Source organism: Hibiscus syriacus, unplaced genomic scaffold (genome assembly GCF_006381635.1).
Source record: "Hibiscus syriacus cultivar Baekdansim isolate YM2019G1 unplaced genomic scaffold, ASM638163v2 tig00111022_pilon, whole genome shotgun sequence".
Classification (NCBI taxonomy): Eukaryota; Viridiplantae; Streptophyta; class Magnoliopsida; order Malvales; family Malvaceae; genus Hibiscus; species Hibiscus syriacus.
Genome location: NW_024062956.1, coordinates 3,516,360 through 3,543,374, shown reverse-complemented (window position 1 = coordinate 3,543,374; position 27,015 = coordinate 3,516,360). Strand labels below are relative to the sequence as shown.

At 35.2% G+C, this 27,015-nt stretch overlaps 2 protein-coding genes and 1 pseudogene across 2 annotated transcripts; 1 reads left to right on the top strand and 2 right to left on the bottom strand.

Moving 5' to 3' along the window:
- Nucleotides 1–26,653, bottom strand: LOC120150468 (annotated as a pseudogene).
- Nucleotides 329–2,821, top strand: LOC120150606 (cyclic dof factor 2-like). Its single transcript, XM_039163256.1, has 2 exons — nt 329–558; nt 1,532–2,821. Exons 1-2 carry the CDS (start codon nt 484–486, stop codon nt 2,819–2,821), a joined length of 1,365 nt encoding a protein of 454 aa, XP_039019187.1. The 5' UTR covers nt 329–483.
- LOC120150466 (peroxidase 44-like) lies at nt 25,539–26,633 on the bottom strand. The gene is made up of 2 exons (XM_039163158.1): nt 26,419–26,633; nt 25,539–26,301 (listed from the first exon to the last, which is right to left on the bottom strand). Exons 1-2 carry the CDS (start codon nt 26,617–26,619, stop codon nt 25,555–25,557), a joined length of 948 nt encoding a protein of 315 aa, XP_039019089.1. The 5' UTR covers nt 26,620–26,633; the 3' UTR covers nt 25,539–25,554.
- Nucleotides 26,654–27,015: the final 362 nt, after the last annotated feature.

Below are 27,015 nucleotides of genomic sequence, written 5' to 3'. Positions count from 1 at the left end.
CATAAAACTCCCTCTATAAATGAAAACTATTAATTAACACATAACTTTTAAAATAGAAATCTTTTATAACCTAAAATAAAGCATCAAGGTTAAAGTATCAAAAATAAATAAATATTAAATCATTATTCTTTCAAATATTAAAACTCTTTTTATTTGTGTTGATGCTTATCTTTCAAAATAATAGTAGTAAAATGAAGTGGAAAAGCTTAAGAAATTGTACTCTGATCCTTCACGTTCTTTATGCTTTATCAGTTTATCTGAGAGGAAAATATATTTTCTTTTATTAACTTTCTTTTTACTTGGTGTTTTAAGCGGTTTTCTGGGATTTTAGAGAAAAGGAGTAAATACACTATAAAAAGTTGCTTCCTTTCTTCTCCGAAGGAGTCTTCTTTTTCCTCCTACTCATTCTAAAATCACGTTCTTTTTTAAAGTTATGGTTCTTGCTCTTCATTCTTGCAAAAACATAAAAACTTTTATGTAAAAATGAACGGTGGAGATCCAGCTTTCAAGCTCTTTGGAAGGAAGATTCCTGTGTCTGAACCTCAGATTCATTCTGGGGTAAGCTTACATATATTCAAACTTCATTTCTTTTGAGACATTGGTTTAATGTTTTTGTTTTGCTCCTTTTATGCTTTCTCCTGAAGTTTACTGCAAATTTTAGTTGTTGTTGTTCGGCTTCATATTTATGGGTTTTTTGTTATGATTTTTGGAAAAATAGTAAAGCTTTGAAGCTCTGTTATGGCCCCCAAAGTTGAAGCTTTAGGACTTAAAAGACTTGTTTTTTTCTTGGTGTCTCAAGTTTCATATTTTCTTGTTTTATTGAGCATTTATTGACTTTGTATTTTGGAATGAATCTGTACAACGTTCACGTAGCAAACGCAGTTGCTTGAACCCGGGGTTTATATAGAGAATAGCATCCCCTTTAACCATCGTATTTGCGTGATGGGTTTTAAATCTGTTTGCTTTTAAGGTATAAATGGTTAATGGTTTCACATGTTTTTTTATACTGTGTAGTTTTAAAAGAACTATTCATGCCTTAACATTTGCAAATTATGTTTATCTTTTTGTAGTTCTTTTAAATGATTTTGGGGTTTTGGCTGTATGGGTTATATAATTTATCAGGAATTTTCTAAAACATGTTTCTGTATAGAGTTTGATTGCTTTGGGAACTCATTTGATGTTTCTTTAACTTTTATTGGATTTTTTCTTGCACATTTCTACATAGAAAAACTCCATTTTTATCAGGTAGATTTGTCATTGTAACAAAATCAAGTGACTGTTGTTTTCTTTTGATGAAATTGTTTTCCTGAAACCACATTGGATCATTTTGTTTTGGTATTTACGATTTCTGAATCTTAAAAGAGCTTTATAAAGATATATTTTTTTGTTGTATTTGGATGAAGGGAAAACCAGTTGGTCTAGCTTGATTTCTTAGAAGCTGTTCATGGTGATTCTTTTGCATAAAGTGTTGTAATTATTACAGTCATGCTTTCCTCCATGTTTGTAATGCTGTTTTGGTTTTGAATTTCAGGATTCAAGTAGTGAGGTAACCAACCCGGAAATCGAAACTTTGAAATCGAACACGTCTGGTGAGGCAGATAAGTCCATTGTGGTGGAAAATGATAAGGAAGAACACCAAACGTGTACGAAATCGACTGAGACGCAAATAGACGAACAGCCGGAGACAAATGGAACCGATCAAGAGATAGTTTTCAAGAAGCCAGACAAGATCCTTCCATGTCCGCGGTGCAACAGCTTAGACACGAAATTCTGTTACTTCAATAACTACAATGTCAACCAACCTCGACACTTTTGTAAGAATTGCCAGAGATATTGGACTGCTGGTGGAACAATGCGGAATGTTCCCATCGGTGCAGGTCGGAGGAAGAATAAACACTTGGCCTTGCAGTACCGTCAGATAATAGTTTCTTCTGATGGAGTACCAATGACTCAGATCGAAACCACCGACTCTGCTAATCAACAGCTTCTATCTCCTCGTGAATCTACAACTGCCTTTAGGCCTTCCATGGGGAATGGAACAGTTCTGAAATTCGGTGCCGAAGCGCCCCTTTGTGAATCCATGGAAACTGTCCTTAGCCTTGGAGACCAGAAGAGATGTGTCCAGACTGGAACGGTCGGTTCCGTAGAAATACGTGAGGAACCCTTTTCCGGCGGATCTTCAGTGACACCTTGCAGCACACAGGGGAATGAATTTCCCGGACATGTCATACAAAGAGAGAGAATAGGTTTGGCCGGACCTAATGAGCATAACACACAGCATCTGCCACACTGCTATCCCATTCCACCCTGGATTTTGCCTTGGAATCAAGGACCGAATAACGTAGCTCCTGTGGCAACCTTTCAGTGTTCTTCCGATCATATTAGTGCAACAAATAGTAATAATTCCAATGCAGTTCCTCAATGGTGCCCTACATCATTGGTGGCTGTTCCTGGATTTTGCCCACCAAATATACCCTTACCGTTTGTGCCCGCCTATTGGGGTTGTATGCCTCTATGGACCGCTCCCGGCGGAATTGTATCATTCAATGGCTCCAATAGTTGCCTGTCCACATCATCCTCGACTAGCAACTGTTGCGGCTCTGGCAATGTTTCACCGACACTAGGCAAACATTCCAGGGAAGCAAATTTCGTCGAGGATGAGCAACCGGAAAAGTGTGTTCTGGTTCCGAAAACACTAAGAATGGATGATCCAAATGAAGCTTCAAGGAGTCCTATATGGGCAACATTAGGTATTAAACTCGAGAAGAAAGATCCTTTCAATGCCGTTGAATCCAAAGCAGAAGGCAAAGAGAGCACATGATTTTCTCTGACAAGGTAAGCAATGTATCAATTCTTCCTTTGAAAACTCTGTATATAGTAGAAGAAACCATGGTTTTATTCGAATTCGAGTCGAGATATAATTAAATCATTCGGATTTGATTAAATTTGATTATTAATTTTTTATTCGAATTCAACTACTCGAGTTTGATTATACTCGTTTATATTTAAGCTCAATTCAAATTTAGATTAAGTTTATCGATATTTGACTTGTGTTTGACAAAACATTATAATATAAGTTTGATTTTGATTTGATAATTGAGATATAATCGAGTTATGATTAAATTTGATTATTAATTTTTTTATTCAAATTCAATTACTCAAGTTTAATTAGGTTCGATTGTATTTAAATTTAAGTTTAAACTCAAATTAAGTGTAGCATTTATATAATTAATAAGTTAAAATATAAATGCATATATATTTAGTTTAATTACTAATAATTAATTAATTAATTAATTAATCTAAATTGAATATTGTAAAGTTTATTTATAGGTGATTTTTCTAGTTCAATTTATTACATATTCACGGGGTTAGTTTAATTATTTTTTAATCTAATTTAATTTTTAAAGTTAAATAATTTACGAATGCTAGAGTCTCATGCTTACATGTATTTTAATTATTTTTTGTTGATAATCTTATATTAGTTAGCTGCTACCAATGCATTTGATTTCTTTTGTATGGATAATTTTACTAGTTAGCAGCTGGAATTATAGATGATAATTCAGTTCTAAAAAAAAAAACCAAATAAAGCACAATATCATGATTTCTAGTTAGCAGAAGTTTAATTAGTTTAATTCGGTTGGGTTAATTGATTTTAAATTATAGATATCTTTTTAGGGTATAGTGGGTGTTGTTTTACTATAAGATGTTACTTTGTTGTGTCTCTGACTATTAGAAGTTACACAATGGTCCTCAGACTATAAGGTGTTACTTTGTTGAGTTTCTCAATTATTAAAAGTTACAAAATGATCACCTTACTATTCATATATTCTAAACTTATACTTTTCTGCTAAAAAATATAATGGTCGTATGAGCTGGACGTTAACCTATTAATAAGAATATGATAAATTAGGATCTCAAAACTTACACCAATACTGGAATAACATAATTATTATAGTTCATTACACTTTGGACATTGAAATTTTCAATCAATTTCCGACATAATTTTCGACGAATTGGTCTCGACTTTATTCTTGATCAAAGACATGAAGCGATTTTTTCTTATAATATCATCATCTTTATCATTAGTTGATTGTACAATTCCGAAAATTTCTTTAGACTACACCTTATCCATTGTTTATATCATTGCTTTTCTTTCTTCTTTTTTTCTCACAACTATACGGTCGACAAACAAAATACCATAATACATTCATACAATTTCAATATTAAACCATAAATTTCATTACTTTTTGAAACAACTTTCATAATGTTTTCAAATATATATTCCTAATCATGCAACAATATGTGGTTTAAACTCATTTTGATCATCATTAAATGCCTTTCCATAAACCATTTTATGATTAAAAAAAACCCTTTAATCCCTCCATAGTTTGGTCACGAAGATGATAGTAACTCACTTCATCATCTTCCCAATGCTTGTAAAAATGACGTCGCACTCTGCTTACCTTTGATCTAATCAGCCTGTGCACCTTTAACAGGTTAGCTTTAAAACATGTTTTTTAAACGAAAAAAGGGTACTGAAATCGATAGTTCTACAATATTTACGGTCATTTTTATTTGATTTTGCAATGTTGTTGGATGATGGAATAGTCAAGCAAGGAAGTGGAATGGAATCTGATACTAAAACCAATGTTTTCTCAAGGATTATTTTTCTTTTCTTTTCAGAGTAGTTAGGATTAGCTGTTTCAAAAAGAAAAGGGGGTAAAAGTATAAAGTATGGTTGCGAGTTCCAACTATTAAAAATTATAAATTGTCTCTTAGTTATAGAACGTTACTTTGTTGAGTTCTCTCACTATTAAAAGTTGCAAAATGATCATTCGACTATTCATATATTCCAAACTCGTCTTTTTTCGTTAAAAATTAACAGTCGTCTGAGGGACATTAGCATGCTAATTGTGACATGAAAAAAATTTGATATCAGAATCGTGTGAGTTGCATTTTGTGTATCAACTCTCTATTTACATTATGCCTTTGAGCCAGTGCTTGAAATATTATGTCGTCGGTCCAGTGCTCGAAACATTATGATGGTGCCATAGACATCATTAAAATATGATTTTATCATATCTCAATCAACAATCTAAAGACCATCAAATTTTAACGAAAAATGATAAATTTGGAACATACGAATAATCGGGCAACCGTTTTGTAACATTTAATGTTTGTAGGATTCAACAAAATAATCCTCTATAGTCAGATGATAATTTTATAACTTTTAGTAGTTATGAGACTCAACAAAATTATACCCTATAATCGGGATCATTTGTGTACTTTACGCAAAAAATTAACATATGAGAAAGTGGTATTGATTCCTGAAAATAAAAATATTATTGATGTACGATTAATATGCAATTTTCAGATTGATAATTGAATCTAGGAGATAAATTGTGCATTTATAATGAATGTGGGGGGGGGGGGTGGCTGAATTCAATTTAATATGGAAAAGCCATAAGGTTGATGTCAAATTCAGGCTTTATAAGCAAATACTAGAGGATTAATGGCAAGTTTAGTAGGAAGGATTTTGCCTGTATTCGGTGTATGTATATTCTAATTTTATAATTTGATCCAGTAGTTAAAATTAAGCATTCTTTCTTTTTGTTGCCAAGGTTCGGGTCTCTTTAAAACTTCATCCTTATTTCTTTAATTTTTAAGTATTTAATATTTTTTAATGTAAACAGAATCAATTAGTTTTATTAAAAAAAGATAATGTCATTTGAAATCATATAATTAGAACATCTTTATAGCTATTAACACAAAAAATTAGGCATTTGAAATCATATAAGAGCCATATAAAAAAAAATGTTAAAAACTCATCTAAAAAAATAGTACATTATTTCTCTCATTGGTAAGCCATTCATCTATTTTTCTTTTTGTCTTTGTTAATCGCGACAACACCAATTTTAATGTTGGTTGCCGACCGCTGGTATTCTTTATTGTCTTTTTTAATTTCTTTTGTTTTTTTAATATGTCTGCCTATATGACAAGTTTTTCCTTTGCCTTCATGTCACATTTTCTTATGTCTTTTAGTACGCTTTTTTAATTGTTTGAACGTTGTTTTCATTTATCTTTTTCTAACTATTGATTAGACATCACCACGACTAATCAATATGATGTCTATCTGATATATTGTTTATCTTCCCTACTTTTGACTCTCGGGATAGATTTCGATACATGTTATGTGTTCGTGGATAGCTTTTCATATCAATTGAGTCTGATTTATGGTTTGTCAGTGGTCTTTCAGTAGCTTGATCCCCTTTTATGGTTCGTTTGTCAATGCGATCAGTTCTATTTATATTTATATCTTTGTTTGAGTTTTATTGGTTAGATTTTAATATTTCCTTGTATGGTCCTTATGTGATCTTAAGTTGCTAGTTTTATTTTAATTATTATAAGAAATTGTTCTAATTATGTCTTTAATTTACGATTATGATTGTAATTTTTATTATAATTTATGATATTTTCTATTTTGAATAAAATTAGTGATTTATCAAAAAAAACTCATCTAAAAAACCATATGTGACTGCATTGAAAAATGAACCACAACAAACAATTGAACTATTGAAAGACCATCGACAATCACAAATCAGAGCCTAGCGTCGTGAGAAAATTATTTCCAAATGCAAACCGTGTATCCAAATCCAATTCGAGGATCTAAAGCAGGGAGTATCAACATGATAACGAATAAGTGTCATATTGATCAGTCGAGAGTCGTCAAATCCAAACATGAGAAAAGTAAATGAAAAAATGATCAGATGAATAAAAATATGCCAAAAGGCAGAGTTATTGAAAATTAAAATACAAAACAAAGAAAAAACAAGATGTGATATAATACAATCAAGGGACGAAGCCATAACATAATTATAACATAGGCCAAATCTTTTTAGTGGCTTTAAATTTTATACATAATTTTATTATTTATTTATTTAAAAAATATAAATGATAACATTAAATATGCATATTGGTTCTATTATTTCTATGAAATAACAAGTAAAAAATTAAAAATAAAATCAAAGTAAATAATAAAAAATATACGATTTTAAAAGGTGTCAAATACATAACTATCACATAATCATAATAAAACATGTTGCTCCTTCAAATTTCGAAATGCATCCACGAGTGATATTGTACTAAATATACTAAAATTAAATAAATGATCAAACAACTCTAATTAATAAATTATAATATTACTTGATAACTTACCTTTATAAATTTACACTCATTTAAATTTAGACCACTTCAGTAAATTCAAACAATCATAATAGAAGGGGCTTACTTTTGTTGTGGAACTGATGTTTCTATCATAATATTTTATGATGGAAGAACAAAGACTTTACAACTTATTATATTATGTTTTTAGAAAGAAAAAATCTTTGCAATTTTTATGATAAACTGCACGTTTAATATATAAACTATAACTTTTATTATGTTTAGGTACCAAAACTTTATTTTTTTTAAAAACTATATCTAACGTTTAGTTTAAGTTTTATTTTGGTACTCCGTCGTTAAAAAATTAACGATGATATTGATGTGTCACCATAAGATAATATCGTGTCATCATTGAAAAAATAAAAGGTCATATCAACAATTCTATTGATTTCTTTAATGACAAATATCAAATTGAAATTTAAACTAAATGTTAGATATGATTTGGAAAAAAAATAAAATTTAAGCACCAAAATGAAACAAAAATAATTGTTTTGGTACTAAACTTATAGTTAATCCAATTTTTTAACTATTCTTGTACTAGATTACAAATTAAATTTATAAATTTCAAAAGGTCGAGAGCCCTTTGAACCCCAATGGCCCTATGTTCCTAAATACAATAAAAGAAATAAAAAATACAATGATCGATAACTAACATCAATGTTGATGTCCGTCATCTGCCAAACTAAAAAAAACATAAAACAATTCGACGTTTTTCCCGAAAAATCACTGGTGACCGGTATATTTACCGATCTAACACCGGTCAGACTATATTTCCCGATTTAACACCCTTAGCAGTAAAGCGCGCCCCCTGCACCGCGCTATATGCTCATTTGGCGCCACGTGGGGTAAGGCGTGCCCCCTGAAGCGCGCCTTATGCTGACATGGGATACATGTGTGTAAAGCACGACCCCTGGGCGCGCCTTACGCCACGTAGGGGTATAGCGCGGGACAGCGCCTTACCTTTAATTCTGATTTATATATAACGCGGGGCAGGGGTCGCGCCATACCTTTAACTGATATAATTATATAAGGCGCAGTACAGGTACCGCGCCTTGTAACTTTTCCCGGCTATAAATACCTTTCTCCCCGATTAAGTTCCTCACATCTCCTCATATCTCTCCTCTCAACTTATAAATTAATACAACAATTCCGTCAACGAGTCAATAATTCTGACAATTTTCTCATATTTTATTCAGAAGTTCGTTCGATTTTTCGTTATAAGGTAATTTTGTGATAAATGTTTTTATTATATTTATTGTTTATTATGATTATTTGAAAAAAAATATTATACTAATTGTTGTCAATTAATTTCTGTGTTTGTAAAATTAGAAAGCGGGAATATATGTCGAAATAGTTTTGCGGTACAGGTAATTATATAAAATTATATTATTTAAATTATTTACGTTTATGTGTAAAAATTTTATTATGTTATATTTTCGTTCATATATTATTTATTTAATCAGCATTGTTTCAGTTTTTTTTGCAGATATAATATTGCCGCACTTTTAAACTCAAAGAATGGCGTGAACTACTGCTATTGTTTATTATGATGGTGAAATTTGAGAAGATGAAACCGATGTTGTTTTCATATCAAATAAGCGTGTTAAAATATCATTGAAGAGAAACATAACTCTTGAGAGTTGATAACGAAGATTTCGAGGAAGATTCATGTTGGAAGTAGTAGAAGAATGTCGTCGTTACATTACAGATTTCCAACATCATTGTTGCCATTAACTTATATAGCATTCGAACTTTTGAACAATGATGATGTTGAAATGATGGTTGAAGCTCAAAGTAATTATTCAGACGCCGATATTGAGATGTATGCAAATTTTATTTAAGTGCGTGCCGTTCGGGGTCAATCATTAAGCTCCCACTATGGGCTGGCTGAACAAGTTGATCAAGTTGACAGCCCCGACGAAAGTAATGCGTAATGATTTTAATGCCATAATGGGAAGACATTCATCCGCAACTCCTTACGATATGTACTGAGGTGGGTCGACGAACAATCCGTTTGGCAACATCGCGTCCAGTTCAAGAGGAAGGCATTCATCTGCAAATCCGTTTGACCTTAATATGTAGATACCATCGACGCTACCATCTGTGCAGTTTCCATTTGACACGATGGCTTCAAGATCCAAGGGGAGGCATTCGATTGCGAGCTTTTTCGATCTGAATGTCGATATGCCTTCCAGTTCAAGGGGAAGGCGTGCAAGTAGTAGGTTCTTCGACCTAAATGTGGAAGAACCGCTTGACCTTAATATGTAGAAGAACCGCTTCGTGAGCCTGGTGCGGATGGTGCTGAGACTGGACTATTCATTCACCCAGAATCACCGCAATTCAACTCCGATGATGATGATGATGTGGATGATGTTCCAGCAAATATGACACAATCTGACCCTCCAGCACACATGTATGAAGTTGATTATGGTGCAATGTATGGGCCAGAATTTGCGGATATGCCTCATCTCGGTGACTATGGATATTGCTCATCAATAAATAATGGTGAGTTATATTTAGGCATGGAGTTTTCAAGCAAAGAAGAAGCGATGATGGCTATAAAAAATTACAATATCTGTAATTCAGTTCAATCGAGAGTCGACCGCTCCACGACAGAAAAAATATGTACGCTACTGTGCCCGACGCGAAAACATATGTAATTGGATGGTTCGCGTATCGAAAAGGAAGAGGAAAAACAACAGATGGGAACTAACAGTATACAACGATCCTCACACATGTTGTGTTGGAGGGGTCAACCAAGATCATCCCAACTTGGACTCTGAAGTGATATGCCAAGCCACCATGCCCATGGTAAAAGCAAGCTCTCATATAGTTGTTGTTGTGTTGATTTCAGCTATACAATCGCAGTATGGGTACAATGTCTCCTATAAAAAAGCATGGTTGGCAAAACAAAATGCCATTGTCAAACTTCATGGCGAATGTGATGCATCTTACATGAACTTCCAGGCTAGTTTAGGCTGGTGTGGAGGTTGAATCCTGGGACAATTGTGGACTTCAAAACATCCTATGCATACCATAATGATCAAGTTCTCCGCGATCGATGTCAATTATACCGGGTTTTTTGGACTTACCCACAGTGCGTTAATGTTGTCAAATACTGCAAGCCTTTGGTCCAGATCGATGGGACTTTCTTGTATGGAAAATACAAGCAAGTTTTATTATTGACAGTTGTCCAAGATGATAATCTCAACATTCTTCCAGTTGCTTTAGCTCTTGTCGAAGGAGAAGATACAGATTCTTGGGTTTTTTTCCTCCGAAATTTACGTGTACATGTTATCACGATGGAAAATTATGTGTCATTTCAGATTGCGGAGCTGGGATCAAAGCAACAATGGACTCTTTGGGTCCAATGTGGCAACCACCCTTTGTCCAACAAGGTATTGTCTCCGACACATTGCTGCGAACTACCATGGAAGGTACAAGAAGAATGATGGCGTCAATTAATTGTGCGCATGGGTAAGTGAAAATGATATAGTTTGTTTTGTTTCGATTGTTTTAATTTTGCAAAGAAAACAAGTTAGTAAGTTATACTTTTTTTTATCAGGTTACGAACTACTTCCTCGAACGTTTGAATCAATACTTCAAGATTTACGGGCGAAGAATGAGGAATGATACGATTATATCAGCCTCATCGATAAAGAAATGTGGACGAACGCATATGATGGTGGATATCGATATGGACACATGACGACCAACTTGGCAGAGGCAATCAATTCAACCTTAAAGGGTGCACGTCACTTACCAGTAGCGGCTTTGGTAAAGACTACATATTTTCGTTTGGGGGGCTTTTTGCGAAGCTCGGGGGACAAGCTTAAACCTGGATGCAAAGCTGTTATGTCTATCACCCTAATTAGTTGCAGATATACAGAAAAAAATTTCTGCATCAAATGGAATGTCTGTAAGAAGCTTCTCTAGAATGAATGAAATCTTTCGTGTCACAGAGTTGTCGCGACCTCTTCAAGGGATTGAAGCTGTGTCGTTAAGAGTAAATCTAAGGGACAGAACGTGAGACTGTGGGTTTTTTCAAGCTCTGAAGTATACATGCTCTCATGTGATAGCATCTTGCTCGCATACACGTAACGACTATAACCATTTTGTGGATCCCGTATACCTACTATCTGAAGTTTTTAAGGTATACGGATTTGAGTTTCCCCCCATAGGTAATGACAAAGACCCTGATGAGGTTCAAGATTGGATTCCGATTGTACCAAATCCGAGTTTATTTAGGGATGATGGTCATCCAAAATCCAATCAAATTCATTGCGATATGGATATTCAAGAAAGATCTAAACAAGACAGAAGATGTGGGCATTGTAGAAACCCAAGACACACTAGAAAAACATGTCTACTTCTGTTGCCATCAAGTAACAATTGATGAGGAAATGATGTATTTGTTTATCAAATAATAATTATTGTACTTCAATTTGCATTTACTCCAAGTTAATGTTATTCGATAATCGCTGATGAAGATTAAAAAAAAGATACAATAATACGAGATTGAACGTTTGCGTTATATGTGATTATAATAAAAGAGATAATAAGTGTAAAACTTAAGAAAGTTATCGAACAAAATCATTATATTTTATCAAACTAATAACAATTTGGTATTTCAAAATAATTTTAAATAAACAAACTTACAATAAGTATTAAATGGTAAATGATAACCAAATTAAAATAACTAATATTAAATGATAATAAACAAAATTAACTGAAATACATTAAAAAAAGTCCAACAAATTTAACAAAATAAAGTAAGTATTAAATGAGAAATAATAAAAAATTACAATTAAAAAGTACAATAAACTAAATACAAATATAATAAAAAACAAAATCTATATGCCTGCGACGCGAATGTGTTCCGCATGGCGATGGTTGTCGGTCTCGAGGAGGATTTCTTCGTATCACTGGTTGTGACTCCTCGCTATCATCACCATCACCATCGTCGTCGTCCTTAGTAGGTACATGAGGAGCTGATGACGATGAAGCACCTCCATAGAATATGGACCTAGAGGTGTATGACTGACTATCCCACCGGCCTACGAAAACTGGGAAAACTCATAAAACTCAGACATCGCTGAGTGTGAAAACTGTACATGAGGTGTCTGTGCTGTGGCTATGGGTGATGAGGCTGAACTAGCCAAATATCCAATATATGAACCCCAAGTCAGATCTACAAACATAGACCCATAATAGCCTCCAGGATGGGTCATCTGTGACGGTGGCGGCGACGGGGTCATAAAACCAGGTGATGGTGGCGGCGGTGACATCGGGTAAGGGAATGGCGACGGCGACATCTGGTAATGGAAAGGCGTGGTGGCATCATATATGTCTGCGGTGGTTGCTGTGAAGGTCCTGCTGCTGCGGCTGAGGATGAACCAGAAGCATCTGCTCTCCTTCCACGAGTCGGGGGACGATGGTGTTGTGTCGGTGAACGTCTCTGTCGACGTCACGAAAAGGTCTGCCCTCGTGCATCCTTGGGAAGCAGAAACGGTTTCCCGTTACTATTGAACCACTCGTAATAACCCTCAGCAACCATCAAGAGGTCATCAAAAATGGGCTCTCTACGGGGAAGGCGCCGATGTCGATCCTCTCACAACATGACCCACGCATGATGCCTCACCAGCCAATCTGTATCTGTCTTGCCGCGTCTATCTGTGCTATGCAACTCGTCCATATTGCAAGGTGCTTCCGAATTGGTTGAAAACAACCAAATTGCCGGAGCACGAGATCAGTGGAGTGCCACTCGACGGTCGCATAACAGATCAAGGGGACCATCGCCATCCAAACATCTTATGAGCCCCTCAACTCAGGTGGGATCAGCGTCATCACATCATCAGTAGAATATGACACCCATTCAAACTAAAACAAATATATATAATTTTTATTAAAATAATAATCTAATTATATAACTATAATCTAAAATCGATTTTTAAACATTAAAATTCATACATGTGTGCCAGCTTGCTGATCGATAAGCACCCTAATTTTTTTCTAAATCATCAGGTAGCTCCTATGATTTTTCCTATCAGTAGACTACATATTCGAGGGAAAAAATTATTATACATTGTATAAAATGATTAATATACAAATCAGTTTTACAATTATCTCAATAGTAGTAGAAATACGAACGGGTTCTTGACAACGGGACATAAAAAGGGCAATCGATACCATGCCAATACTGTAGCAGCATGAGACATCTGCCGATAGCATTACGCCTGTAGTCAATGGCTCGACACATCTCTCTGTACAGGAAAACCAAAACTGCCAAGGCCCAACTGAGTGATCCGGCCAGATGAAAGCCGCTAAGTGTCGCAACCACATGCAGTGAACTTGGTTGCGCGATTTGTCTGGCATCAACAACCCTCCTATCAGCTGCAGTATACATGCCCGTGCATACATTTTAACTTCATCCTCAAACGCGTCCTCGCTCAAATGACGAAAATTGGCATCTAACCAATTTAACGGTATCCGACCACCGTTAAAATTTTCCGGGACACGTCCTAGATTATCCTGACACAAAGCAGTCCAGGAACCATGCGCAATCCCCGATATCACATCTCCATCCACCGAAAGCCCCAGGTGCATAGAAACATCCTCAAGTGTAATCGTGCACTCTCCGCACTGAAGATGGAATGTGTGGGTCTCCGGCCTCCACCGGTCTACTAAGGCAGAAATCAGGTCTGGCTCTATCTTACAGTGACCCTGATATCTACCTATATAACCGAATCCAGCCTCTACTAAATACGGCAAGACACGGCTAGGTATCACTAACTTAAGATTCCTAATAAAAGGATCTAATACACGATCATTCTCCTAAAATTAAATAATTACAAAAATTAATTCTTAATCTAATAATCATGCATTAAATAAATCAACAAATTATTACTAATAATTTAAATTAAATTAAAACATTAAAATGTTACCGTATCAGCAAAGTGTCGAGATATATGATTTGCATCCAAGCGAAGTAGATCGTCTGCTATTTTATATCTTCAAAAAAATTAAATAAGTAAAATATTAAATAAATTAAATACTTAAATAAATTAAATACAAAATATTAAAAATATAATAAAATATACCTTAGAAGAAATTATAAGAGTATTTGAGAGAAGTTGAGAGAATTTGGTGTGATGAAAGTGATTGAGGATGAATGTATTTATAGGGAGATTTGGGGGTATTGAAGTCGGGGTAGTTGTGTAATTACACTTAAGGCGCGCCGCAGGGGCCGCGCCTTACTGACGCGTGTCAGATTCACAGGAAAGGCGCGACCCCTGCCCTGCGCCTTAGGTGTAATTACACACCTACCCCGCGCTTTATCCACGAGTATCCATGTCAGCATAAGGCGTGCTTCAGGGGGCGCACCTTACCCCACGTGCCGCCAAATCAACATATAGCGCGGTGCAGGGGGCGTGCTTTACTGCTAAGGGTGTTAGATCGGGAAATATAGTCTGACCGGTGTTAGATCGATAAATATACCGGTCACCGATGATTTTTCAGAAAAAACGCCAAGCAATTCGCTATAGAGAATTTTTTTAAGGTTTGTACTAAAAAACTTTTTAAATGATGCCCTTTCACCAATTCACATGATATTCATCTACCATAATTTTTAAGCATTTAATAAAAACTAATCATATAAAATCAATTTAATAAATATTTTTATTAACTTAGTATTATATTAAGTTATCAATCATTCATATGTAAAAGTATTACATTAATATTATATTTTAAATGAATTTTTCGAATTAGTCAGAAATATTAATTATTAGTTGACTAATAATTTTTATAAAAAATCATTTAAATTCGAAATAAAATGTCAAAGACTAAGGTATTTTATTAAAAATTAGATACTAAAATAATTATATAATTATTAAAGATTAATTTTGACATTATACTTTTTGTTATTTTTTATGCAAATAGAAGTCATTAGTTTTTCTTTCCAAAAAAAAAGAGAAGTCGTTAGTTTTATTAATAAAAGAAAAATATTCAAAATTATAGTGAATATTTACAATCATAAACATAAACTAAACATATAATTAGGATATTTTTCTATAAATATTAACACAATATATTAACCATTTGATATCATACAAGAACCATATAAGGAAAATATTAAAAATTCATTCAAATAATTTGAACAAAAGATAGATACAAATAGATCTGACTAGATTGAAAAACGAATCACAAAAGAATATCAAACTACTGAAATACCACTGAAAATTGCAAATCAGAGTCGAATATCATGATAAAATTATATTCGAACGGAAATTACGTACCCAAATACAATCAAAGAGTCCAAAGCAGAAAATATCAATATAAAAATAATTAAAAAATAAGTATCATCTTATCGATGAGATGACATCAGATCCAACTTTGAAAAAATTAAATTCAAAGAACAAATAAACGACTTATAAAGAAAATCGAAAAAGCGTTAAAAGATAAAGAAAATCGTGCGATAAACTTTTTAGGTTATTATTATTATTATCATTGTTAAAACTTCATTATATAATTGGATATTTATAATGATGGATTATAATTGTAATTATTGTTCTTGAAGAAAGTTAACGGTAACCAAGAGTGGTTATGGTTAGCGAACGTGTGCGTGGCGCGAAGGCAGCCGTTGTCGATGCCGACCCCAAACGGAATCTGGGGTTGGTACAAATATCAACGCCAAACACGGTCTCCTTCTTGAGATCCGTGCTAACTGACTTGATCCCTCTTTTCATTATATAATTCAAACTCATTAAAATAAGGGAAAACTATACTATTCATCACTCAACTATCTTCTATATTCTATTCGGTTACTAAACTTTAATTTTTTTCAATTTATTCACTTAACTTTTTGATTGCTCATGCTTTGGTTTAGTCACCCTACAATGGCATGGACTTTTTTATTAGTATTTTTCTATGATGTGGCATAATTTATTGGTATTTTTATGTCATGTAGGATTTAAAATTATTTTTTTAAAATATCCTAATCTCAAACTCAAACCCTAATTTATAAAATCTTAATCCGCAATTTACAAAACTCAAAGCTAATCTTCATTCTCATAGGCGACACTCTCACCGACAGGAGTCTCACTGGCGGCACCCTCCATAACCTAAACCGAAACCAACTCTCATAATCTCCAACCCATAAACAAATATGACCTCTTAAAATGGGCGCAATAAGTCCATTTTGGTCAAAATCAATATCAAGTACTAATGTGATAATCCATGGTGATTCGGTGTGGGGGAGAAGCCTCATTCCATGGAGACATGATGAAATCGTAAAGAGAACCATCACTGCTCGTCACCGTGCTGTTGGAATACCTTAGGCTAGCCATAGACACACTGTTTTTCTGATTTGGGAGCTCATCTTCAATCCAAAAATCAAAGTCGTTGTTTAAAAGAAAACAAAGAATGTTCAGATTGTTTGAAGAGAATTCCCATATTTGGTCGGCTGCTGCTTTGCTACAGTATCATTGTTCCACCATAATTGTTTCTCATTTACTAATAATAAACTGAGAATTTTGTTGGATAAATATGGATTCAAAAGTGTCAAGGGAAAGAATCAAGAAATGGTGTTGAGGGTGAGGTGGAAATTGTAATTTGGAATTTAGGGTTTGAGTATGATTTGGAGGTTTAGGGTACGAGTTTAAAGTTTAAGAGGGTTATTTATGATTTTTAATTTTATTTTTTATTATAATCTTATATGGAATTAAAATATTGATAAATTATGTCATGTCATAGAAAAATACTAATAAAAAATCCCATGTCATTGTAGAGTGATTAAAATAGAAGTAATCTAAAAGTTGAATGATTAAACTGAAAGCATTTAAAGTTTAGTGACCAAAATAGTAGAGACAAGATAGTTGAGGAAAGAATGTATAGTTTATCCTTAAAATAGTATACAATTAACTATTAACTTATTAAATTTGTACACATTTTCTGTATGTCAGGAATCTTTCCATACACATTTTCTTTTGTTTAATGTATTGTACTTTGATTGACCATTTTTTAAATTAATTAATTTAAAGTAAATACATAATACTATTTATTCAAAAAGTTTTAATCATTTCATATTAAAATTTGAGTCCCCACTCTTTTCATTATATAATTAGAGTATAATATCGAATCAATTAAAGTAATATACAATTCACTATTAACTTATTAAATTCGTTGAAAAAATCCGTACACATTTCATTTATGAAGGAATCTTTACATTTTTCCTTTGTTTAATGTAGCGTGCTTTGATTTACAAAACTATATTATTTAGGATAAATTACACAAATAATCCCCATACTATAAAGTAATCATAAGTCATTTGACTATTAAAAGTTATAAAATGTTATTTGATTATATGATGTTATTTTATTGAGTCATTTGATTATTAAAAGTTACAAGATAGTCATCTGATTATTCATGTCTTAAACTCGTCATTTTTTGGTAAAAAATTATAGTCATTTAAGCTAGACAATAACATATAACTGAGATATGATATTTGTTTGTGATTTTGAGATCAGATTTTAGCATATCTTAGTCAGCAAATTAACTTGTAGCTCAGACTACCGTCAAATTTAAACGAAAAAATACGAGTTTGGAACATATTAATAGTCAGATTACCATTTTGTAACTTTAAATTTTAATAGTCGGAGACTCAACAAAGCAACACCTTATAATCAAAGAATCATTTTGTAACTTTTAATAGTCGGGTACTCAACAAAATAACGCACTATAGTCGGAGATTATTTGTATACTTTACCCTATTATTTATTTCATATTCCTATTCAAGGAAATCATAATAAATGAGACAATAGCTTTAAAAATCCAAGTCACTCAACCAATCCGTTACAGTTGTTCCACCAAGGAAAGTGAGAGTCTTTGAACAAAGAGGGAAGAATAATGTTTAAAGCTAATGGATTGGAACAACACTTTGGAGATTCGAGTTTGAACTCATTTATTTAGTCCAACACTCTTTGTTTTTGGACAACATTATTTGAAATAAATTAAAAAAAGGAAGATAAAAATTCCAAAACCGACACAGATCAGAGTTTATGATGATTAGGGATTAATAACTCTGCAATTTTTCCTGATTTCCCCAGCATTTCCCACAAGAACTTCAATGTTTCCCATCTTCACCATGGCCTGACCAAACCTGTTTGCAAACAAAGTTGCATTTGATGCAAAACGCGAAACGGATCTCCTCGATAATCTATCCTTAGCCAATTCATGATCAATCTTCAACACCCCTCTCTTCAAACGAACCTGCCTGAAGAACTCGATATCAAAAGCGAAAGAAGTGCCCTGGTCCAGAAACACGGTAGGGTCAGGGTTCGAATCATTGGCTGCGCCACAAATCCCCTTTATCTTAGCCACCAAAGCCGGATCCGCAGTCGGGTCATCCTCCCCACTAATCCGATTCAATAAAAACACACAATGAGACACACCAACTGTATGAGCACCTAGAAGTGTAACCATATCGTCCATTGTCATGCCTTTATTCTTGAATGATTGGAAAGCCTGCGCAACCGGCAAAGATGGACCTGGTAAGTAACTTGGTCCACGTTCGAGACCCGACCGTCCCTTCTTCCCGTTGGAACAACGTAAAACTGTCCGCCGGAAAGAACAACGGAGTCTCGGGTGGCTAGTGCTATAATGTCTGCACATGAGACCTTTGAAGGGAAAACCGATTCTAGTGCTCTCTTTGCTTCGTCGATGAGCTCGAACCCTCGTACCGTCAAGTTGGTGTTGTGGAATTCGGGTTAATTTCCACCAATAATAACAAATTCACCTTGAAAACTATTATCTAGGTGACTAGTGTGAAAACGATTGTACTAAAAATCACACCAAGGTAGATTCCCAGGAAAGAAGAGGGGTCACAATGGTCCTTCTTAAAACCCACTTTCCTTAGACAGAACTACCAAGACAAGTAATTTTAATAGGACAATAATTAACAACAACTATACCCGACAATAGCTATTAAATAGACATAAAGAGAACACCAAAATTTAACGAGGTTAGGCCAAAATTATGCCTACCTCCTCGAACACTACTAAAATAATATTTATTACAAAGAGAGAAAGAGTACAAATAACCTTTAATAGTGAAGAAGACTTATATTTGTGGGATACTTAACTAAGGAGGAGGATGGCTTTATTTATAACAAAAGAATTTTCCCTCCTCCTTATACACAACCAATGTGGGACTTTGCCAAAAAAACCAACAAATCTCCACCTTGGCAAATTCCACACACATCTCTCAAAAAATCAATCTTCAGAGTGTCTGCAAATTCATCTTTCAATTTGTAACAATATTGACCAAGTTTAAACAATGTTTAAACTTGACCGCAGTTACCACTTTTGTCAACATATCAGCAGGATTCTCAATGGTCCGAATCTTTTGGATTATGACTCCACCTTCTTCTAGAAATCTCGTACAAAGTGATATCAAACATCGATGTGCTTCATCCTTGCATGGTAAACCTGGTTCTTTGCTAAATGAATAGCACTATGACTGTCACAATGCACTTTGATGTGATTCTGTTCCATTCTCAATTCACCAAGCAACCCTTGAAGCCAAATTGCCTCCTTCACAACCTCTGTAACTGCCATATACTCTGCCTCTGTAGTAGACAAAGCCACTGTTGACTGTAAGGTGGACTTCCAACTGACTGGTGCCTTTGCAAATGTAAACACATAACCAGTAGTTGATCGACGCTTGTTCAAATCACCTGCATAGTCTGAATCACAATACCCAACTACACAATGACCATCTTGTTTGTCCTGCTGAAAGACCAAACCAACATCTATGGTGTTTAGAATATACCGCAGAATCCATTTCACAGCTTGCCAATGCTCCTTTCCAGGATCATGCATATACCTGCTCACAACCCCAACTGCCTGTGAAATATCGGGTCTCGTACACACCATTGCATACATCAAGGTACCAACAACACTTGCATACGGAACCTTTGACATGTATTCTCGTTCTGTATCATCCTTAGGTGACATGGATGCACCGAGCTTGAAATGAGGAGCAAGAGGTGTACTAACTGGTTTTGACTTCTCATTCATGCCAAAACGTTTTAGTACTTCCTCAGATATTCTTTCTGAGACAAACAAAGCCTCCCCAATTTCTTATCCCTTGATATCTCCATGCCTAGAATCTTCTTCGCTTCACCAAGATCCTTCATCTCAAACTCATTGTTCAATTGAGTCTTTAGTTTTGCAATTTCTGTCTGACTCTTGGAAGCTATCAGCATATCATCAACATAAAGAAGAAGATATATATATGATCCATCTTGTAGCTTGCATAAATACACACAATGATCATATTTGCTTCTTGTGTACTTCTGCCCTATCATAAACTTGTCAAATCGCTTGTACCAATGCCTTGGAGATTGCTTTAATCCGTACAACATTTTTCTAATTTGCACACCATCTCTTCTTTATCAGCAACTTTGAATCCATCTGGCTGAGTCATGTAGATTTCCTCATCCAAGTCTCCATGTAAAAATGCAGTTTTTACATCCATCTGAACTAGTTCCAAATCCAACTGTGCTACCAAAGCCAACAATATTCTGATGGAGGAATGTTTTACAACTGGAGAAAATACTTCATTATAATCAACTCCCTCCGTTTGAGCGTAGCCTTTAGCCACCAATCTTGCTTTGTAGCGGATGTTATTCTTGTCAGGAAATCCATCTTTCTTTGCATATACCCACTTGCACCCAATTGCCTTCTTTCCCTTAAGAAGACTAGCTAGTTTCCACGTCTGATTTTTTGAAGGGATTACATTTCTTCATTCATGGCGATCCTCCACTTTTTATGTTCTGAACTTTGGAATGCTTCATTAAAAGTGGCAGGAACGTCATCAATTGCAATTGGTGATGCAAAAAAGACCATATCAGCATAACGAGCAGGTTGTCTAATGGTCCTCTTTCCTTTTCTGAGTGAAATTGATTCATGTTGCTGTGGAGGTTCTTAGGTCTGAACCTCTTCTTCATCTGACTCTTTTCTACCATAGGAGAGTCATCATCAGTTTCTTTACTGGCTGGGTCAATTTTGCTTCCTTCAAACTCCACCTGTTTGGGAGTTCCATCTGTCTGCTCCAATTTTTCTGAAGTCACCTTTCTCAACATGGTAGATTCATCAAAGGTAACATCCATGCTAAAGATTATTTTCTTTGTTTCTGGACACCAAAGACGACAGCCTTTCACACCAGAGGTAATCCCCATAAAGATCGTCTACTTTGCTCTTGGATCCAGCTTTGACTCCTTAACATGGTAGTATGCAGTGAAACCAAACACATGTAAGGAATCATAATCTATAGCAGGTACTCCAAACCATTTCTCTAATGGTGTTTTACCACCAATAGCAGTCGATGGTAAGTGGTTGACAAGGTGACAAGCATAGACCAAAGCCTCACCCAAAATTCTTTGCCTAACCCAGCATTAGACAACATACACCGAACCTTCTCCACTAATATCCGGTTCATTCGCTCTGCCACCCCATTTTGTTGTGGTGTAGATCTGACAGTGAAGTGCCTGACAATACCTTCTTCTTCACAGTCTTTTATAAATGGATCATTTTTGTACTCTCCACCATTGTCTGTACGGAGACGTTTGATTTTTCTGCCTGTTTGAGTCTCCACCATCTTTTTCCATTTAAGGAAAAATCCTAGCACCTCATCATTTGTCTTCATTGTATACACCCAAACTCTCCGGGAAAAATCATCAACAAAGGTGACATAATAGTGTGTTCCTCCCAATGAAGTTGTCTTGGAAACCTCCATACATCTGAATGAACATAATCCAAAATACCTTTAGTATCATGGATTGCTGTTCCAAATTTCACCATCGTCTTCTTCCCTTTGATTCAATGCTCACAAAAAGCTAATTTGTAAGCCCGAGCACCCTTCAATAATCCTTGATTATCAGCAATTTCAAGGATTTTTCACCAGCATGCCCCAAGCGCATATGCCATAACCTGGTTACTTCTGACTCCTTTTCATCAGTAGAAGTTGCCACTGCTGCCGTCCCAACAATTGTACTACCCAGAAAGTAATACACATTGTTTCTTTTCTGGATTCCCTTCATTATCACCAGTGCACTAGAGATAATCCTCATAATCCCATCTTTTGCCCTCACTTCTAAACCTTTTGACTCTAAGGTTCCCACAGAGATGAGATTTCTCATTAAATCTGGTACATAATGGACACCTGTTAAGGTTCTGATTTATCCATCCTGATTCCTCAAGTGAATTGAACCAATCCCAAGTGTGTCAAGAGGGGAATTATTTACTGTGTAGACAATTCCACCTTTTAGTTCTTTAAAATCAAAGAACCATTCTCTATTGGGGGTCATATGGTGGCTACAAGCTGAATCTAACAGCCATGAACTGGAACAGCTGGTTGATGGCGTAGCAGCGAATGCAAATCTGAATCAGCATCATCATACTCGACCACATTTGATTCTGAGACAGCCTTTCCCCTTTCAGGTTTGCCTTTGTTCTTTAGCCTGGGACATTCATTCTTCCAGTGCCTTTTTTCTCGACAAAAGGCACATTCATCTTTGCTCAATCTGGACTTTGACTTCGATCTCCCTTTCATTCCTTTATTCTGACTCTTCGAACAACCTCTAACAACAAGAGCTTCTGCTTCGACACTTGTTTTTCTTGTTTGTCTTTCTTTCTCAATTCATAACTATACAAGGCAGCAGTTACTTCACTAAGAGACACATCAACTTTCCCATGAAGTAGAGTAGTTTCAAGATACTCAAACTCATCAGGAAATGATCCCATCAACATCAGAGCCAGATCTTCGTCTTCAAAAGTCAAGTCCATATTCATCAGATCAGTCACCAGCTGATTAAAGCTAGTAATATGATCATTCATAGTGGTACCTGGTACATAGTTGAAGCGGAACAATCTCTTTTTCATATAGAGCTTGTTCTGACCGCTTTTCTTTAAAATTTTCTCCTCTAGTGCCTTCCACAATTTACTTGCAGAAGTTTCTTTAAAAAATGCATACTTCTGCTCTCTAGAAAGACACGATCGAATAGTACCACATGCCAATCTATTAATCCTCTTCCATTCTTTCTCCTCAACATCATCTGGTTTCTCTCCTTCAATAACAATGTCTAGACCCTACTGAAATAGGGCATCTAGAACCTCATTTTGCCACATGCCGAAATGACCGGTGCCATCAAAAATCTCCACTGCAAATCTAACATTTGTCACAGTTGTTGACGACGATGTGGATGTTTTTGTTGCGTCTTCCATTTCTGCTACAAATTCTATTTAATAGCTGTCAATGCGTAATGCCAATTATTCTAAGGAAATTTTTTTGATGTGGAAGATCAGCCTAAGCCGCAACCATAGAGCATACTAAAATAAACCAAGAGCTCTGATACCAATTATTGTGGAATTCGGGTTAATTTCCACCAATAATAACAAATTCACATTGAAAACTATTATCTAGGTGACTAGTGTGAAAACGATTGTACTAAAAATCACACCAAAATAGATTCCTAGGAAAGAGGAGGGGTCACAATGGTCCCTCTTAAAATCCACTTTCTTTAGACAGAACTACCAAGACAAGTAATTTTAATAGGAAATAATTAACAACAACTATACCCGACAATAGCTATTAAATAGACATAAAGAGAACACCAAAATTTAACGAGGTTAGGCCAAAATTATGCCTACCTCCTCGAACACTAGTAAAATAATATTATTACAAAGAGAGAAATAATACAAATAGCCTTTAATAGTGAAGAAGACTTATATTTGTTGGATACTTAACTAAGGACGAGGATGACTTTATTTATAACAAAAGAATTTCCCCTCCTCCTTATACACAACCAATGTGAGACTTTGCCAAAAAAACCAACAATTGGGACTCGCCACTTTCTCTGTTACGTTTTGCCCCGTTGAATCTATGAGAATCGATGCATCGCATCCCTACATAAAAGTAGAATCTCATTAACAAACGTAATCGAAAATGCGATCATAACTGCAATTCAAATCTGTACCTAATAGATTTAAAGAAAAGGGTATGGAAATGTTAAAGCATCTTACTCTGACAAAACAATCATGAAAATGCATACGAAGCAAAGCAGCAGTGATGGATTTATCAGTGTTGAACCGTTTCCGGACAGCGGCTTGAACTATGGATTCAGCTCGTGGACAGCTAGCACTGTAAAATCCTGCTTTTAGCTGGGCTAAAGCAAGAGGAAGAAGAATCATGAGATAAAGCACAAACATAACCTTCATTCTCATCATCTTTTTAGCTTTTTTCTACGCTTGTGAGTGGTCTATATGAGCTTGTGAGCCCTACACACATATATAATCGACTTGTGATTGGCCATGTTGAGTTGAGACGTGTGCAAAGGTCAAAATTTTCCAATATAAAACACGGTTTTCAGAAAGATTTAATCACCGGAAATCATGATTCATGTGTTCACTTTTTGTTTAAAATAAACCATAAACATAACTAGCTAGTTGATTTATTTATTTATTTAATAAAAGAGGCATATTAGAGATTAACTTAAGTGTTCATTTTGATTGTTGTATTTTGAAGTAAATAAAAATAGGATAAAATATACAAATAACTCATAGACTACGCGTCGTGTTGTTTCACTATTAAAAGTTATAGAATGTCCATCGATTATAAGATATTGTTTTGTTGAGTTCCTCGACTATTAAAAGTTACAAAATGATCACTTGATCATTCATATATTTCAAACTCGTCATTTTCTGCTATAAAATTGACGGTCGTTTGAGCTAGACGTTAACTTGCTGCCTGGATATGATAACATATGATCCTATAATCATTTAAATCAGGCGATCGTCAATTGTTTAACAGAAAATGGCGAGTTTGGAATATATTAATAGTTAGGTGACCATTTTATAATTTTTAATAGTTAGGGACTCAACAGAGCAACACCCTATAGTCGATAAACCATTTTGTAACTTTTAATAGTAGAGTGACTTAACAAAGCAAGACTTAACAAAGCAACATAATATATTCGATGGACCATTTGTGTATTTTAGTCTATTATTTATTTCATATTCATATACCTGGAAATCATCACAAATGAGACAATACCTTTAAAAAATCCAAGTCACTAAACCAATCACGTTACAGTTGTTCTACCAAGGAAAATAAGACATTAATACAGTCTTTGAACAAAGAGGGAAGAAAACTCTTTAAAAGCTAATGGATGTGGAACAAAACTCTGAAGATTCAAGTTTGGACTCATTTATTTAGTCCAAACTCTTTTTTTTCCGACCACCCTTATATGAAATAAAAAAAACACTTAAAAAATAGGGATTAATTAATAGCTCTGCAATTTTTCCTGATCTCCCCAGCATTTCCCACAAGAGCTTCAATGTTTCCCATCTTCACCATAGCCTGAGCAAACCTGTTTGCAAACAAAGTTGCATTTGAAGCAAAACGCGAAACGGATCTCCTCGATAATCTGTCATTAGCCAGATCTTGATCAATCTTCAACACCCCTCTCTTCAAACGAATCTGCCTGAAAAATTCGTTATCGAAACCGAAAGAAGTGCCCTGCTCCAGAAACACAGTAGGGTCAGGGTTCGAACCACCGGCTGCACCGCAAATCCCCCTTATCTTAGCCACCAAAGCCGGATCCATAGTCGGGTCACCGTTCCCACTAATCCGACCCGATAAAAACACACAATGAGCCACACCAACTGTATGAGCACCTAGCAGTGTAACCATATCGTCCATTGTCATGCCTTTGTTCCTAAATGATTGGAAAGCCTGTGCAACCGGCAACGATGGGCCTGGTAAGTTAACTTCATCGCGATTCGAGACCCGACCGTCCCTTCTTCCTGTCGGAACAGCGTAAAACGGTCCGCCGGAAAGAACGACAGAGTCTCGGGTGGCTAGTGCTATAATGTCTGCACATGAGACCTTGGAAGGGCAAACCGATTCTAGTGCTTTCTTTGCTTCGTCGATGAGCTCATACCCTCGTACCGTCAAGTTGGGGCCTGCCACTTTCTCTGTTTGGTTTTGCCTTGCTGAATCTATGACAATCGATGCATCGCATCCCTGCATAAAAGTAGAATCTCATAAGCAAACGTAATCGAAAATGTAACCGAAACCGCAATTCAAATCTGTACGTAATAGCTTTAAAGGAAAGGATATGGAAATGTTAAAGCATCTTACTCTGACAAAACAATCATGAAAATGCATGCGAAGCAAAGCAGCAGTGATGGATTTATCAGTGTTGAACCGTTTCCGGACAGCGGCTTGAACTATGGATTCAGCTCGTGGACAACTAGCACTGTAAAACCCTACTTTTAGCTGCGCTAAAGCAAGAGGAAGAAGAATCGTGAGATAAAACACAAACACAACATTCATTTTCATAATCTTTTTAGCTTTTTTCTACGCTTGTGAGTGATCTATATGAGCTTGTGAGCCATACATATATACAATCGACTTGTGGTTGGCCATGTTGAGTTAAAACGTGCAAAGGTCAAATTTTTCCAATATAGAACACGGTTGTCAGAAAGAATCACTGGCAATCATGTGTTCACTTTTTGTTTAAAATAAATCGTTCATTTAACTTTACTCTCTTTCTTATTTTATTCATTATACTTTTAATTTTTTCAATTTGGTCACTAAACTTTCAAATTACTCCTATTTTGTCACTCATCGTCCCATCCACACCTTCTCGTCATCATCAACCACCGTTGGCCTTTAGAATCGGAATCCATTTGATCCCAAATTGTGTCGGTAGACTCGCTTTGACACGTTGAGTCC

Coding starts and splice junctions, on each gene's coding strand:
- LOC120150606 (XM_039163256.1), top strand. CDS start 484: ATGAACGGTGGAGATCCAGCTTTCAAGCTCTTTGGAAGGAAGATTCCT. Junction 559..1,531: donor AACCTCAGATTCATTCTGGG/GTAAGCTTACAT, acceptor TTTGAATTTCAG/GATTCAAGTAGTGAGGTAAC.
- LOC120150466 (XM_039163158.1), bottom strand. CDS start 26,619: ATGAAAATGAATGTTGTGTTTGTGTTTTATCTCACGATTCTTCTTCCT. Junction 26,302..26,418: donor TTCATGATTGTTTTGTCAGA/GTAAGATGCTTT, acceptor ACTTTTATGCAG/GGATGCGATGCATCGATTGT.